General features: G+C 43.4%; 1 protein-coding gene across 1 annotated transcript in view; it reads right to left on the bottom strand.

Annotated features, from left to right (window-relative positions):
* Nucleotides 1-17463, bottom strand: part of LOC119441820 (integral membrane protein 2B) — a 29189-nt gene that overhangs the window by 4200 nt on the left and 7526 nt on the right. The window contains exons 3-5 of the mRNA XM_037706449.2: nucleotides 9479-9649; nucleotides 1886-2098; nucleotides 877-1027 (exon numbers count right to left, since the gene is read on the bottom strand). Coding sequence (XP_037562377.1) covers nucleotides 877-1027; nucleotides 1886-2098; nucleotides 9479-9649 — 535 coding nt within the window. The remainder of the gene's footprint in view (nucleotides 1-876; nucleotides 1028-1885; nucleotides 2099-9478; nucleotides 9650-17463) is intronic.

The following is a 17463-nucleotide window of genomic DNA, read 5'->3' as shown; positions in this document are numbered from 1 at the left end:
GCAAAAAAGGAAAAACAGAAAAGAAAAAACCTGCTTGGGCACTGATAGCCTTGACTACGCGATACACATTTTGCTGTAGTATCATCTTCTACCACCAGATGGCATAGTATGCGATGCACACCCGCCCAAACGCATTAATGCTCAGCTAAAACCAATTCTTTTTCTGTTTAACTGTTGTGGTGGAGCAGCTGTACACGAGCGAAACATGGAGCAGAACACGTTCTGCTAAAGCTGTCTGTTATAGGAAACTATGCACATGAGCACCAGCAGGGAACTGCATAATAATGAGGCCCAGAAGCAATTTTAACGGAAGTGAATTCATGGATCCTTACACACAACGCAACTATGTATACCAATGTACACTAGAAAAGCACATTAACCCACATCATTTGCAAGCAGTTTAAAAAAAAAATATCCAGTGAACGCCAACATTAGGATTAAAATTATGAAAGTTCTGGCTGATAGAAATGTTTAGGCATTGGCGGGGACCATCGCTCAAGGACTATTTAACCAAAAATACAATCGGTGAAATTGCAAGATTTTAAATTTTAACTCTTTCCCTTTATCACCCATTGTTTACATTTGACTGATTCTGGTTATAATGTGAGTAAAGCGCTGCCCGGACCTTCGATGAAACACAAAAAGGAACAGCAGCTGAATAAAATAGTAACATTAGAGAGTGAGAAATGGCGCACCCAAATGTCCTTGTGTACCCGAAACGCCACACCCTGCTTGCGTTTGTTTGTACTCCTTTTGCATTTATACCTTTTTGCATTTTTTTGTATGCCCACCAGATTAGGTACACCAATTTTGGGTTCTGCGATACTAAAACTAATTATTTCAGCCAAGGTCTGCAGATGCCTGACATGCACATACCTGGCACAGTCATGCGTTCAAGGCGATAAGTGGGCAGCGAAGAGCATTCACGGGTGATGTAGTAGCCAACGTCCCGAAAGTCCAGGATGGGGGGCGTCACAACGCGCATCCGCTCACGCACTATCTCCGTGTCCACGTCATAGTAGCCAGCCTAGGTGTGAAAAGAGAAACGAGGGAAACAGATTTTCTTTTTTTTGCATGCAAGACAACTATTTTCTAAGTCGAGGCATTATTTTATTGACAAATACAAGCCTTCTCCTAATATTAATTTAAATTTTGCAGTATTAAGTGCCAAGACGATACAATTATGAGGCAGGCCATGGTGGGGTACTCCGGATTCATTCTGACCAGCTGGGGTTCTTTATAAAGGGCACCTAAATTTAAGTAGACAAGCATTTTCCCGTTTTGCCCCCACAGAAATGCGGCCAGGATTGGCTCCACGATTCCAACCTCAGTAGCGCAATGCCATAGCCACGAAGCTACCGCAGCGGGTAAGTTTTTTCGTATGCGAAAGGGGCACAACCAAGAGCATCTTTGACAACCTTGTTGTCTACTCATGAGTTGCACAGCACATAAAAATGGGAAAAGAAAGTAGACTTAAATATTGCTACGTTATAAGATGTTGTTATGCAAACGAAGGATTAAGCACTGGAGACTATTTACAATGTATATTTACAAAAGACAACTGCAGGGCTGGCCAGTTCGGCCGACAGCTTGAGAGCAAGAAGCAGTCTGTCTTCTTCGTCTGGCGCCCCCGTGCATCATCCACAAGAAACACGCAATATGCATGTATCAATATGATGCAATAAAATGAACCTAATATAAAATTTACTTCTGTTTTAAATGTGCTTCTGCAAATGCAAAATGTACTGTGCAAAGCTGCCTGCCAATGGTGGATTCAACGGGGCCTGCTTCGCAGCAATGAAATCGTAAGCTACCATTGTGAAAATCTGATAAGGGTAGCTGGAGCTATGCGGAATGTGAAGCCGCACAATGCTTAGAAGCTCACCCGCATCTTGACAATCAGGTCGAAAAGCGAGTGTGGGGGCAGGACGAGGCTGCGGTTGAGAGGCATCACGAAGCACCGGCGTCCCTCTACATCCACGATTCCTGTTTTGTTGGCTGCAAAGTCGTGAATGAAACGTCCTCGTCGGCCATGGGAGAAGTCAGGCACCTCTATCTCTTCGTACTGTTCGTACTCCAAGTCCAGGTCAAATCGTTCCTGTGCATCAAAAGGGCGAAAGTATAATAGCAGTTGAAGACGAATTCAAATTCCAAAAAAAAAAAAAAACTGGAATCGCAAGAGGCACAGACTACTACTTTTGGAAGCAGGAGTGACGTGACATCATTAGTACAGAGCAGCAAAACAGATGTGGACCCAGCCTTTGACCCCACGAAATACGTGAAACAGTTATCTGAAGCTAACAATGCTTTTTGCTGCAACAAGAACACATAAATCCCTTGTGAATTTGACTTGAACAGTGCAAGAGGCATGGGAAAACGCAATACATGCTATCCAGGGATCACAGCCTTTGACCTGTGCTATATAGTATACCACACTTTGGCCACAGTAGGCAATAGTAGGCTGAGTAGCATGTTGGCTATCCAGTCGAACCCGTTTATAACGAACTTGATAGTTCTGCGAAAAGCAGTCGTTATATCCGTATTTCGTTAGATATGGACTTGCCCTTAAAAATGCTAAAAAAAAAAAAAATTTGAACTGCATTGAAGCTGACATCAGCAGTAGCAATTAAGTAGCGAGTCAGTCTGAAAACCAGATTTTCAGTGTAATTTTTATTCCAGGTGCGTTCCCGCACCTAGCTGCAAACTTGCGTCAAAAACGGCCATTTAAATAACGAAATGCGGCGTCGTACATTTCGAAACTGCAAGCACAGCCACCATTTTTTTTTCGAGAGCTTGTGATATATTTTACTACTAGCTTGGCATGACAAGCACAAGAGAGCGAAGTGTTCCAGTTGGGCGAAAGCGTCAACTTCGGAAACTACCGCGACATTCCGCCCTTCTGAGAAGGTCTTAGACATCCTGGTCTCGGCATTACGACTGCACATCAGCCACACAAGAGCCGTAAAATTGTTATCTATGTCGCATCGAGGTGAAAAAAAAAAAAAAAAATGCGACATTCGAAAATTAAACATCACCAGGGACCATTATCAGCCATCAGCGAAGCACAAACGATGTACCACTGAACCGAGATCTCCTGATAACAGCGTATTAACTGCCAAGCCTTCGTGACATTGCATGGTGGCAGCACGTGGTGCAGCATTCTCGCCGACTCGGGCAGTGTCAACAGAACACTTGAGCGATCGTTGTTCCCATGATGGAAAGACATAGATGGTGGTTCCAAATCGTTGGAACAGGCGTAATGCACGTGGTGCCGCACGGACAATTGCGCAAAAACAAGAGTGACGCCGTCGTGGCATCCGATATCGCACCGGTGCATGCGCCAGTGCACACCCCTGCGCCATGCTGTTTATGCTGTAGATGCTGTACATCTCCACCCTGGAGGCGTGCCTTGAAAGCGCATGAGCTTCATCGCGGCTTCCAAAATCTACGCGCAGCAGTCACTCGCTCATCTTGAAGGTTGTATCATCATCATCATCATTGCAATTGGACTCGAGCGGGGCACGCGCGCTGCTGTGTGCCATTTGGTTGCACTTACCTGCTTTGGTACTTCGTGTGTGCCCTTTTTTTTACCGTGACTAGGTTCGAAGCGTTCATTGCAACAGTCTGGCAATTAAAGAAATTCTCTTTACATCACGACACAGTTTCAATAGGCAGGGTCAGAAAATTGTAAATACATTGAATTGTGGTCATTATAACCGATAGGTTGTCATATCTGGGATATGACAATCTATATATATCTGGTGTGAATGATAGCTGCATAGCATAACTACAAGTACTCAGTGTTAAGCTTATAAATGTGTGATAACAACCTATGCTGTTTCTTCTGTCCTTAAATATACATACGAGAAGTAGATAAAGCACTATGAAAGTCGCCACTGCTTCCTGGTAACACTGCTCTGCGATGGAAATGAGATCCTCCTCTTCACACTAGACTTGAAGCCTTGTGCCCCTTGGGCATTCTCTTTATATCTGTAAGTACACTGCAAAAAACTTGCAGATAATTTTCACTAAATTACATAAATGCTGTTCAGGTAATACCGGGTACGTTCGATTCACCTGCACCACCTGTACCAGTTCACGAGATTCAGGTGATGTTTAAAACCAGAGGTTGTTTAAAAAGGTGCAGGACTGATTCACTATTCTGCTGCACCCCCTCTACTGTCAGTGCCAATTTGGTACAGATGTACTAGTGCGAAACAGCAGCGCAGCAGATGACACAGCACACATGTGCAAGCACCGTTAAAACCCCGCTGACGTGAACCTGTGCCGTGTCTATGCAAGTGCGGCAGTATTTATGCCTCAGAAGCCGACCAGACCATACCAGCAGTTCAGGACCTCTCAAACTTACACACTCTATGCACATTAGTCGCACTAACATGATGCCTACACCACGTCTGCATATTGGCACTGAATTCAAGCGTGGCGCTGTGCTTGCACCACACAAATCGAGCAGCACAATTTCTGAACTTCACGTGAACCACTGCGAACTGGTTCACAGTGGTGCAGCAATTCACAGTGGTGCAGGATTCAGCAACATTGCAACATAATAAAAGAGGATACCGATGAAGTTTGCTTCATAATCTGCACACAATTTATCTTTATCAGATGCTTAGCGCTGTCATTCTTGTTTGCACTTGCTGCCTAATTACAGATGTACAACAATGTACATCAAGACATGGTATACAAATGTGGCAAAAGTAAGAAAGTTCTTTTTTCTCGAATTCTAAAACTGAAGCAGCAGATTAGCTTCATATTGTTAACAGCGTGTTCAAAGGGGCTGGTTGGTTCATCACTAGAAAAATACAGAAACAGCGCGATACAGGCACAGGACAGAGCGCTGTGTCCTGTGCAGCGCTCTGTCCTGTGCTCTTCATTCGTCCTGTGTCGCGCTGTTTCTGTATTTCTCTAGCTTCATATTCACACGCCAACTGCACTTTGTAGGACACAACTAAAGAGGTTGAGCACACAGGAAAAAGTAGCAGTACAAACATTCCAGAAGTAGGCAGAGAGTGTAGTAGCAAATCTTTTAACTTAGTATAGTCCTGCAATACCTAACGATAAAGGTGTAAAATGTGTCTAGCAATAGAGGGCATCACCTGGCGAGTACAGTGGAATCCCGATTATACGACTGAGGGGACCACGCAAAACTGTTGTATAACCTGGTGTCGTATAATCGAAAAACTAAGAATATAGGCAGTGAAGCTCAGTCATGCCCAAAAACGGGTACAGACCGCCTGAATAAGCCCATGCCACGAACCTGCACTGCTTCCAAGGAAGGTACATTAAATTATTAAAAAAATTACTGTATTCATTCAATTGTAACGCGGGTTTCTTTTTTCATGATTTTGTTGCTTGAACTCGACCCTTGCGTTACAGTCGAATAACAGCAAAATTGACCATTTTAAAACAATCTAAATCCCGCGATTTTCAGCGTTACGTTGGCAACCTGTAACTTTACGTCTCGATCCAATCCACAGACAAGTCGACTGAAGTCAGAACTTGTTTTTGGTTGGAATCGACACTGTTTTCAGTGTGGTAGTGGCTGGTTACGATGCTGCAATACTCAACGGCATTTTGTGGTTCGACTGCGTTCCTTCGTGATGTTATGGCGACACAGCGTATTCGGTATGACGGTCACTTCGAGAGACGAGCAATTTTGACGACCAAGCAGCGGCGAAAAAAGTCCACCACGGCTTGGTGTCTCGACGTGGACGATTTGCGGATGGCGGGACCAGCGGCAGGCCCGCTTTAAATGCGAGGCCAGTCGGGAGGCCAGTCGGGAAAGCTCTGTGAAACTTGAAGTGGTTTGGTACTGACCCTGAATGAAATGAGTGTGCGGTCTTTTAAGTAGTACTTAAATCTCAAGCAAGCTCGGCGGCACGTAAGATGAGGGAAGGCTCGCAAAACCCCTCGAAGTATACTGCCGACAGCTCTCTTGGCGCTGATAGAGAGCTTAGGACAGCGCCGGAAACACTTGTCGGGGACGCTTTCAGTGCCGAGCATGAAATTTTGCGAAAGTGAAACTATTTACGAAAATGATTGCTCGAGAAAACTGCCCAACGAAAGCTCCTTCTCCTTTTGAGATGACCATGATGAGTGAAGAGAACATTTCTGAACTGCGATTCCTTGAACAAAGATACCATTTCATATTCCGTTCATCTCGCGTTACATTAGCGGTTTTATTTCACGCGACTGGAAAGTCGCCCCTCGCTTTACATTCGAGTAAATACGCAATTGCACACCCATTATCAGCCTGCTGCAGTGTGCTTACGTGCTAGCCTGCGTTTGCTTAGAACTTTTTTTCTTCTTTCCTCGGACGGTACCAGAGAGGAGTCGTATGAGGCAGGTCGGCGTAAAATTGCGTCGTATAAGCGAGGTTATTAATACACTATTTCTATGGGGGTTTCGCCAGGACCAAACCAATTTGGAAAATTCGGGTCGTCGCATGACCGGGGGACGTATAATCGAGGTTCCACTGCCTTCTGCAACAAAACTTTCTTAAGGCATCTCATATTAGTGGATCTATTGGCAATAGTGGCGTTTACATGAATACGACATAAGCATATCGTATCAACTTTCAAGCGTATGTAAACGAGGTAATTCGCTAGGAAGGCGTATCGCATCCAATGTGCCAAACAAGGGTAGTTTGAGATGGAGAATGCGCATTTCAGTGGTGCATGTAAACAGAAGCGTATCGCATCAGGAATTATGGGAAAGCATTCGCTGCGGGACTACAACTGGCCAACCAACCAGTGGCGCAGCCGCTGCCGCACTGCGAGACATGAAACAAACATGGCGGCTGAAAAAGCAGGTGCATCGCATGGTCCTATTGCTCGCGAGTAAGTGTCAACTCGCGTTTCCTTTACGCACTCGGCCACTGCCGGAAACCAGTTACACCGGAAGTGGGCTGCACTTACCTCATACGATACCATGTTGCGCTACGTTCTCGCGAGAGTTAATGCGCTACATGTAAACGGCGTCGCATCGCCTTTCTCAAATGCGCTTGGAAATGTGATGCGCTACTGTCGCATTCATGTAAACGCGGCTAATGAAATGCTTCCCTTGCTATGTCTTGTCCCCCTTTCCTATTTTTGATGTTTCAACTGTGCTCAAAGCTGTGCCGATGCCCAGCAATTCCTGCACTGCTCTACCAGCCCTCGTGCTAAGCTCTGATATCGGCACAGCCTACAAGATTGGTCTGTTGTGCTGGCTATTTCCAAAGCCACAGATAGCATCAGCATTGGTACTGTTCTCTGCTACCTAATGGCAGCACCGCATAATCATTCATAAGATTTCTCCATTGCTGGCCCGGCCAAAGGCACTCACTCCTTAGTTGTCCTGTCCAGAGGAATCTGGCCAATAGCCATAGAGTTAATTGGTGCACTATGGAATCAGCAGGGATTTCCAGAATTTTAAAGGAAAGGGCATGTGGTCTTTTACATAGAATTGTAGGCTCCCTGTTGCATGTACTGGAATATTTGGCTCAGACATAGAGGTGTGGCCACTGCTAGCAGGAACACGGGAGCCCGTAGCATCGCTTCGTGAAGCACCATTGCTGGTGCTTTGCGAAGCGCTGCCACGGGGGTGCCGTGTTTTCACTAGCAGTGGCCGCACCCGCACACAAACAGCCCTGTCTAGCGACATAAGGTTTATTCACGTCCAAAAAGTGTTGCAGGGATCCCTAAAAAAGTGAGCAGTAAAGTGCACTGGAAGTTGGTCTCAATCATCTTAACTGACAACTGCAACGAAATCTCACTTGAGCTCAATTTTTTAAAAACAGATAAGTGTGTGTAACCAGAGTAATTGCAGCAAAGCCATACGGCTAGCAACTGCACAGATCATTAATTACAGTAAGCCTCCACTACAAGAGACACTCAAGGGACCCGGGAAACATGTCTCCTGTAACAAAGAATTCAAAAAACACGGAGGAAGTCGGACCAGATCACTTTATTATACATCAGCACCAAAGTGTGTTAAAACACGTAAACAGGAAATTGCTCAGAGTGGCTTAAAGAAGCACTTCACTTTGCAAGCCTTCCTGTTGCTCACAATTCTTTTGAAGTGCTCTTAGATGTTCGTAGAGAAAGTGCTCTTACACTTTCTGCCCTGCAATGTCCTCGTCATCCTCCTCCTCCAGCCCGAATAATAGGGCTGTGTGCTAGCCGTAAACGGCGCACAGCTACTCTGTACCGTACAACTCCTGGGAGTCTAATGTCCACTCACAGGCGAACATAACACGAGATGCGGCATTCGTTTTTCTTTCTTTGTGTCAGCTGTCTTTAGCCTCGGCACGACTGTGCTTTTATGATGACTTCCCTCCTGCCGTTTAGTTCTACGCAACCTAGTAGGCGCACGAGCGGAGAAGAGGGGCTGGGGGGATACGAACTGTGGACAGAGCGACAGCAGCACGAAACAGGAAAGGGAAGAGCGAGGTGCAAAGCCTAGATGTAGCAAAGATTCACAGCAAGATAACGGGGCTGGTCGCTCCGCGCTGTTTGGCTCCCAACGATTCGGTTCGAACAGAGCTGTCTCACGGAAACACGGCGATGGCTTTGGAGTCCAACTAGTACCGGCATACAAAAAGACCAGCACCAAGGACACTGCGACGGAAATCCAACTCAATGGTACTCTGTTGCAGAGTCAGTGTGGGAGCGCGACAGCGATTATAAAAGCATAATGACAGAAAGTTCAGCACAATTTGTAGTCGCAACCATTCGAGGAATGACATCCGGCTGCAGATATAGCTGCCCTTAGTAACCGAGTGTCTCTTGTAACCATGTCTCTTGTATGCGATATTAACAAGGTGAACATAGGAAAACCAACCAAACCATTCTCAAATGTCTATTATAACTGTGTCTCTTATAACGAGGTTTTACCGTAACAGCACCTAAATTACCCTGTCATGCATGATACCAGCAGACAGGATGACGGCAGTGAACGGCACAACCATAGATTAGGGAAGATATTGCATCAATCCCAGAATCACATGTGGTGCAGTGGGAGCGGTCCCAATGGTATTTTTTTTTTTTTTGCCTCTTAGATATATTAAAGCTTGCCTTGCATGTGGAGCTGTGTCAGACACTAGGTGTGTGTGGGCACCTTGATTCAAGGTCATGCTGAGATTTCGCTCTGTGTCACTTTCAGTGAGCTGCACCTATTTCCCAGTTTCAGAATGAAAAGCATGAAATTTTGTGGGTTGCCTCTGATACAACTGTTTGCACTAACTGGCACTGAGCCTTCTCTCTAGCTTGCAGTATCATACAAATATGTTTTGTGTGATGCAAAAGTTTGCTGCACTTTACTTTTGATAGTCTTTACAAGTGATAACTACTAAACACTCTCTACTGCAAAAATGTAAAGGCCAGCCAGCTGTTCAACACAATGACGGGCTGGTTTTCACTTTTCTGGCAAGAGGATACACATTCATAACTGCATGAAGAGAGGCCCAGAACCTTACCTGAAAAATGTTGTTGTCCCTAACAGGGTCTACAATGGAGTTGGCAACTTCTGGTGATGAACCGTAAGCACCATTTGAGCTCTGGCGCAAGAAATCCGAGCCTGACATCACTGGTGGCATCTTGGAGTCTGACACATATGGCACACCACACCATCCGCGGAAGTGGCGGACCTGCATAACCAAGAGGAAAGTGAGAGTTTAAAAGAAAAGAAAAGCAAATTTAATATGCTTATCACATAAATATCGCTGTTGGGCATGTGCAAACACAAGATTTTAGGCATAGGAAATGCAACACAGTGAAGGAATGTACTAGTTGGAAATATATGATCAAGTTATGAGAACGCTTATGAATGCCTTGTCTTGCCTGTTGGACTTCTTTCTCTGCTGAATTCTCAGACTTCTGAATGAAAACGACTCGTGTGAATTATCACAACCCCTATTCGTCTCAAATCAATTTACCACAAAAGGAAAATATATGATTAATGACACATTAGTCAAAGGTGCCCTGAACCACTATTTATCAAAACCGAGAAATGCAATTTGAAGTTAAATTAAGCTTTTTCAGACTTTGCCGCAAAAAGAATTTCAATGCGTTCAGAAGCGGCGGAGTTATTGGCAATCAATGGTCGTGTATGATCCTGTTCACTGTGCTCCCGTTCCTTCTTCAATGCCTTGCACTGCGAAGGCTACAGCGAAGTGGGGCGTGCTTACAACGTTCCACCTACTGAACGCCACTGTGACACGCAGTTCAAATTTGATTTTAGAAGTTCATGTACACGCCACTACTTCCGATTTTGGTGCCTACGATGCGCCAAACGTAGCCAAATGCGGTTGTTCTCAGCGAGCCACAGTGCATTCAGGCAGCGGACACGTCACGGCACCCGCGGCGGCCGTGGTATCTACGCTATGTTGCAGACCGCAGCTACATGCAACTGTAGTACGTATGTGCAGCGTTTGCTTTGCTTACGCTCACATGCTCCAATCTAACCATGCAACATGGTGCGGACCGGCTTTATCCTGCACCAGCTTGATCGACAGAGAGTAGCCACATCCAACTTGTGCATTTTGAAGTACTATCACGCTCAATACGAAGTGAAGCCTGCCAAGGCGTCTAACCAGGAGAGGGCAGTAGTGAGCAAGCGTGCATGGGGTCTGACATGGATGCTTGTGGTTCGAGGCTAGTTGAGTGTTCAAAACTAGTAGAAATTAGTGAGACCCGATGGCCACGACACTGATAAGCAGGGTGGTCAAAGTTTAATTCCTATGTGGACAGCCGTGGCCGAGCAGGAGCAGGCTATAGTCGGCTTCTTCCGGAAGTACGTAATTATTATCAAAATTAGAAAGCAGATTTTCGCTTACTTCAGCCTGTTTATTAAACTTTGTCAATAAATATACAAAGTAACAGTATGACACAAAATAACAGCATGAAGAAGCACACCGATCCAAACAGATCGAAACACCCTTCTCGATTGTTGTCAACTATTGGCCAATAGCAGCCGCATATGGCAATCTGCTGTATTACGAAATAAAGCGCCCAGAAAAGAGTGAGGAGTAGGCTTCTGCTAAAAAGAGCATTTGAGAGAAAGGTGACTTCGCGCTCCACTTGAGAAATCCACATTCAGTGCATGAGTGCAAAATTTGGCTGAGATGTTCACAGCAGCGTATGCTATTCACGGACTGTTTTTTCCCCAAGCCCAAGTGGGGTGGTTCAGGGTCCCTTTAACAAAACACACACTCAAGGGTTACTTTTACCTAAAGTTTGTTTCAGTTTCTATAACTGTTTACAGTTCAGTTTCAGTCACAACATACTCATTGCCACTTGATTGATATCACTTTGCCAATGGCAGCAAACATTTCCTTTGTGTGGTTCATTTTAGTACTTTGACAGAAGCATGTTCTTTAAGACCCTGACAAGTAGATTTGTACTCTTATTGTGGTTGCCTATTTGTGCATACATTATTCTCGATGCTTAACCAACCTGCCCACATAGCTGTTCCAAGCAGATGGACTGATATTAGCAACATAGTGGCTTATATTCTAATATCACCACACAATAGTCATAGCATCTTGCCATATTTAGTTACTTTCACATATCCGATATTTTATTCATGAACTAATGCCATACTAACTATTCTATTTAAATGGCAAGTTATTTATTATGCTAAGCCTCAAAGCTACACAGTAGTACTTAACACAAGGAAGCAGCCTCACTTAAGCCAAGTCAGTGTGCGCTGAAAGCACTAAGAGCCAGACAAAAATTTAAGATCACTTTCCATTACTATCAGCATAAACCACCATAATTTAAATTACAATAAGCTACCTCGCACAAACTGCTTGCACTGTGGTCTTGCACCTCTGTTATACCTTTGCACATAGTAATTGCTATGCATTTTTTTATTGTCAAAGGCTAAAAATATTTATATATAAATGGCCACAAATGCAGAGCTTCGTTGCCATCATCAGAAGGGTAGGTGTTCTCTACTTCGCTTTCGCAACAACTTGTTTTCATGGCTCTTTGCCATGAACTTGTGAATGATTACCTTGTTGTTTATTAGTAAGCTAAGGCATAGCTTGAAGCCAGATGAGGAAGCACCTTTTACTGCTAACAGTTGCACCAAGGTTCTGTTTGAATTATTTTTAAAATATTCTTTTTTCTTTTTCCCACTGGCTAGAAACAATATATGTAGTATGCAGTTAGTGCGCCTTACTAGTTCACTGTAGTACAGTCTCATCGTGTGCATGATGGACACACATGATAATTTTGTCCACATCACTTTTGGGTCCCATCACCTTGATGCTGCCTTTGCTTGCTGCAGCTTTCTTTGAGATCACATTTACTATTACGACAGTGCTCACAGTACAAAATACATACCTCAGCTTTATGGTAACAGTCATTATTAGCTTAACCCCTTATGGGATCCCAACAACCTCAGCTTGCTAAGAACGATCACCAATTTTTGGCTTATGACAAGCCCACTTTATCATACGTATCCTGCAACTTTTTAAATGGCTTGCTGCATGGGGAGAAAACGGTCTCTTCTTTTATCGCAACGCACATAGCAGCAGACATTCTATACCTCCATAGCGTTTACTGAGTCAGACTTTCCGCACTATTTCAGGGGCGAATCCAGGGCAGCTTCCAGGGGAGGACCCTCATAATGAAATGTACAGAAAGTAGAGGGGGGTGGGGGAGGACTCCTTGCATGCTTAGTACTATCAGTGCTAAAGTCCCGGCATTCTCAGGGGGTGGGACCAGTGCAGTCTTTGCAGTTATATTTCTGTGTTCTAGACATGCCATTAAGACAGATCATGTAAAAAAAACGAGCCATCATGGTACAGCTCCTGAAAAAAAGAAGAGGGGGGGGGAGACGGAAATGAACCCTAGGTGGATTAAAATACCCCCCCCCCCCCAATTAGACCCTTCTCCAAATTCACCCGTGGGCTTGCACTAATTTGGCCAACTAATGGCGGCACCAGTCATGATCTAAATGATGACAAAATGCTAGCTGCATTGTTGGGGTTTGTCACTTGTGCATGGTTTCGTCACATGAGCCACTCCTACATCTTCCTTGTGACACGACATGCAAACTGTGCTAGTACATGCGGATTGCAAAAATGACTGTTGCCTTCATCTTGCCAAAATGTGCTCATATGTGCGGATTGCAAAAATGACTGTCGCCATTAGCATGACAGACTGCTTCACGAAAAAGCTAGTTTTACAATTATGAAGAGTACTATTGAACTGGAATTCTTAACTTGGTATTTTATGAATTTTATGAGTACTGAAGCAATACTTTGCAAACACGCATGCAGCTGCTCAAAATAACTACACAAGTTGCACAGGGCAGCTAGTTTTGACAACCTATCCATCTGAGAGGTGAAAGAACCCATAACAGGAACCATTATAAAACCCTAGGGACTGTTAGGTACTTTTAGGTACATCTAGCTACATATTAGTGCCTAGGTACTTTCTAGCACCGGTAGAAAAAGAAGCAAATATAAGGCAGTTGCTATGGGCCGTAACAGTCTTTCAATGCAGACCATGCTAGTAAAATTAGCCATCTTAATGCACATACGCACATACGTTGGACGTACTACTCATTTACATACGCACATACGTTGGACGTACTACTCATAAATGGATCTTTTTAGAGGTGTGCGAATAGTGATTTTTGAGACTGAATCGAATACTTTTCGAATAAAAAATAGCCGTTATCACAATTATAAAACGATGTTCACATCACAGTTTTCTTAAAATTAGCAAGTTCCTACCATTACATAGTACATTATGAAGTGTTGCTTATTAAAGCACAAATGAAGCATTAGGAGCAAATGAGTAGCCTCTTCAGATTATTTGCTCTCTTGAGAGCGCAAATAATCACTGTACTGTGTACAGCATGTAAAGTATGGCTACCCAAGTGACGTAGCCTGCTCCACTATGCAAGTTCTCATGTTTTAGGTCTACACCATCCCCACGAGGGCAGAAATTTACTGTAATTTTGCTCAAATTTTATGTTTCTTTTGGCGCAAGTGACATTTTGAAATATTAGAAAAAACATTACAAAAACATTCGCATTTACAAATAGTGATTATTCGATTCGTTATTCGAAAGTTTCAAATATTCGCACACGCCTATATATTTTCCACACGTGTAATTTGGCTGCCCTGCAAAGCTTCGTAGGCCCCGTAAGAACTGTCATACAGAACTGTCATGCCTGCTGTGCCGGCCCCTCATGAAATTTCTTTGTTAGTATGCGACCTGCCCCCTTCCCTGAAAAACATATTTCTGGCTACGCCACTGCACACTCACTTTTTCATTTAGTTGAAAACAACACATTCATGCCATCTATCCTTGGTGACCTGCTTAAGCGGAAGCTTTATCTCGGGCCCAACTTGAATGCCGCTTATTCAAATACGTGTAAAACGTAGAAATGTTTTTCTGTGAAAACCCCTGGGCCTATTTTAATGAAATGTGTTGCATTTGAGAGATAAAGTTAAATTCTAGTGACTGTTGGAAGCGTAATTTCGATTTGGGGCCTGAATTTCTTTAATAAAATTTTCAAAATTGGCAAGTGAAAAAACAAAAACAAAAAACAGACACACGAAGGTTACAAATTTGTAGCTCTGCACCTAGGACAGATATCGTAGTACTGTAAACTGAATTCATAAGAGCATCCAAAGCATATTTGATATGTCAATTGATATCGTACACTGAATTTGTTACATTGTTTACAAGGGTTTTACAAAAGTTCTAGTCTCAAATTAGTGGTCTAGTTTAGAGCCACGTATAATATACAAATTTTGTCCACTTCAGATGTACTATTAAGTGCAATTTACAGAATTGCTATATCATTTTTCATTGCTAAGTTAGAGTTGTAAATTTGAAAGCTTTGTTTTCTGAAAATGTGAGATTTTTGTCAATTTTTATCAGAAAATTGACGACCTGTATCAAAAATTTGCAACAACAGTAACTAGATTTTAACCTTTTCTTTTAAATAAATAAAAAAAAAAGCCTCATCAAAATTTGGTGCTGTGGTTGCCAAGAACTATTTCTGCTTTCCCATGTATTTAGATAGGAGGCCCCGAGCTAAAGCTTCCTCTTAAGCTTTCAGCTTGGAACCTGTTGGCTGTCTTGCTGACTACTTGTGGTGGAGGCCTCTCAAAGGGGCAACCTGGAGCCATGACAACACGTAATTTCTCTTACTACGAGACAGCAATGCAGCCTGTGGAAGAGAGTTATTGTGGGGTTTGCTAGGCATCCCGACAGCCACCTTACTGAGGCATGAAAAAATGTGTGCAAGATTGCGAGCACTCAATGATTATGATGTTGCACTCCCTATACAAGTGTAACACGACGCTAAAGCACCAAGTTAGCATCACTAGTATTCGTTGGCTGCTCTTCGGGTCTATGAATGAAGCCTGTGATTGTCACAATACCTGACACAGTTGATTCATTACTTTATCAATCCCATACAACAGCCCGTTTCTCTGAGGAAACAGCTGCCAATTGAGAGTTCACTTGATACAGCAGACTGTTTACACAGAACTATTTCGGCTCAGCGGCGCGGCGCCCCCGTGGTTGCCAAACTCCGCCGGAAATTTCATGTGCCCAAGCCGCCGTACGCAACACCGAAATCCATTAGTGAAAGATTGAGACTGGCCTAGCCTTCACAGTGTCTGTAGAGCCAGGTAAAAAAAAATTAGGTATCGGTCCGGGACAGTGGCCTTGGTAAACTCGGCGGTAATGCAGTTCCACTCAACGTGAAAGCTGGGGAAGTGCGAAGCAGTCATTCACCGATGTTTTCCTTGTGTTTATCTTGTTTTATCCTTTGTTTATCTTGTGTTTAGCAATCCATCATCCATTTTGATACCTAAATTAATTAATGAAAATTAATTTAGGTATCAAAACGGATGATGGATTGATACCTGTGCCAAGGTACAACTGGTGGGAAACTGCCACGCACATGGAGCCAAAGCCTTTGCTGGTGATAGTTAGAAGTGATTTTAACAAATTTCTGTTAATTAATTCGATTAATTCATGAGTATTCATATCTTTTAAATGATTCTGAATCATGTTAGTTTATTTTGAACCAGTTTTTATCAATTCTGCACTTGTTTTGACCCTGTTTTGAGAACTTGTTTTTGCATGTGACCACGACGACATGAAATCACATTAAAGGATTTTCACGAGTTTCTGCCAATTAATGCACTTAATGCTTGATTATTCCTTTCTTTTACATTATTCTGAATCATGTTATTTTATTTTGAACCAGTCTTGATCAATTCTGCACTTGTTTTGACCATGTTTTTGCGTCATGTCACAGAACCATCTGGCTTACAACACATTATCAGAAGTATGGAGACAATTCGTCCAGTTCAGAATAAAGCACAACTGATGTTCAAGGTATACATATACATACGCACGAACACCCAACCAGACCTAACAGCGAGCCTTACATTCGGTAGAAAGCGGCCTAGCCAACAGGCTCCCAAGTCTAGTTGACATCGAATAGTGCAATTTCTGTTATACAAAAGCATGCCTGACTGTTTCAAATTGCTTCATTTAACCAACTGCACAGATGAAAGATATACATGGTGGTTCGTTTATGTAGGCAATAAGTATCAAAGCAACAGAAATAACCAGAGTTTATTAGTAAAATAGGGGCACATAAGCAGAAATATTTGTTACCCCAGAGTCAAGCAAAGAAAGTTAGCAGAATACCTAGTAGGGTCATGAGAATTTCATGTTTTTTTTTTTTTTTTTTCAATTTGAGGGACGCTAAATGCGTCATAGTATGAAGACTACAAGAATGATCGGGAGCAACTGTAAACCCATGAAATTTAAAAATAGAAAACTTCAAAACAGGAAATAGGGAGAGAAGTAAGAGTAAGAAAGTGGACCAAATTGGCACACGACCAGTGTACTTAGAATACATTGGCTAAATGGATAATCTAGTTTGGGTCATGTGTAGTACAACACCTACTGCTGGACCAACATTTCTAGACATGCATGCAGTCGCCAAGACGAGTCGATGCTGTTGGGGGTGCAACTGCTGAAGTGTGAAATGATATCACCATCGTTCCCCCACTGTAACACTCACACAGTGAATGGTACCACAGGCATATTTCACTGCCTTACTCTGTGATAAGCACAAAGTGTGAGCAATTGTGTTCTAAACGGGTACTGAACCACCCCTTGAGCTAGGTGAAAAAACATACTTCACGGATAGCATAGGCTGCTGTGAACATGCCATGCAAATTTTGCACTTGTGCGTGGCATGTGGGCCTCACAAGCAGAGCGTTAAGTCACCTTTTTCTCAAACATTCTCTTTTCAACAAAAGCGTCCTCCTCACTTTTTTGGGGTTGCCATATTTTGTCATATAGCAGATTCCCATACACGGCTGCTACAGTAGCTGACATCAATCATGAAGTGCGAACCAATCCTCGTCTGCTCATGCTCGGCCGCGCCGGCCCACGTAGGAAT

The sequence above is a fragment of the Dermacentor silvarum genome, chromosome 2 (genome assembly GCF_013339745.2).
Source record: "Dermacentor silvarum isolate Dsil-2018 chromosome 2, BIME_Dsil_1.4, whole genome shotgun sequence".
In the NCBI taxonomy this organism is placed as follows: Eukaryota; Metazoa; Arthropoda; class Arachnida; order Ixodida; family Ixodidae; genus Dermacentor; species Dermacentor silvarum.
This window is presented reverse-complemented; position numbering and strand designations above follow the sequence as displayed.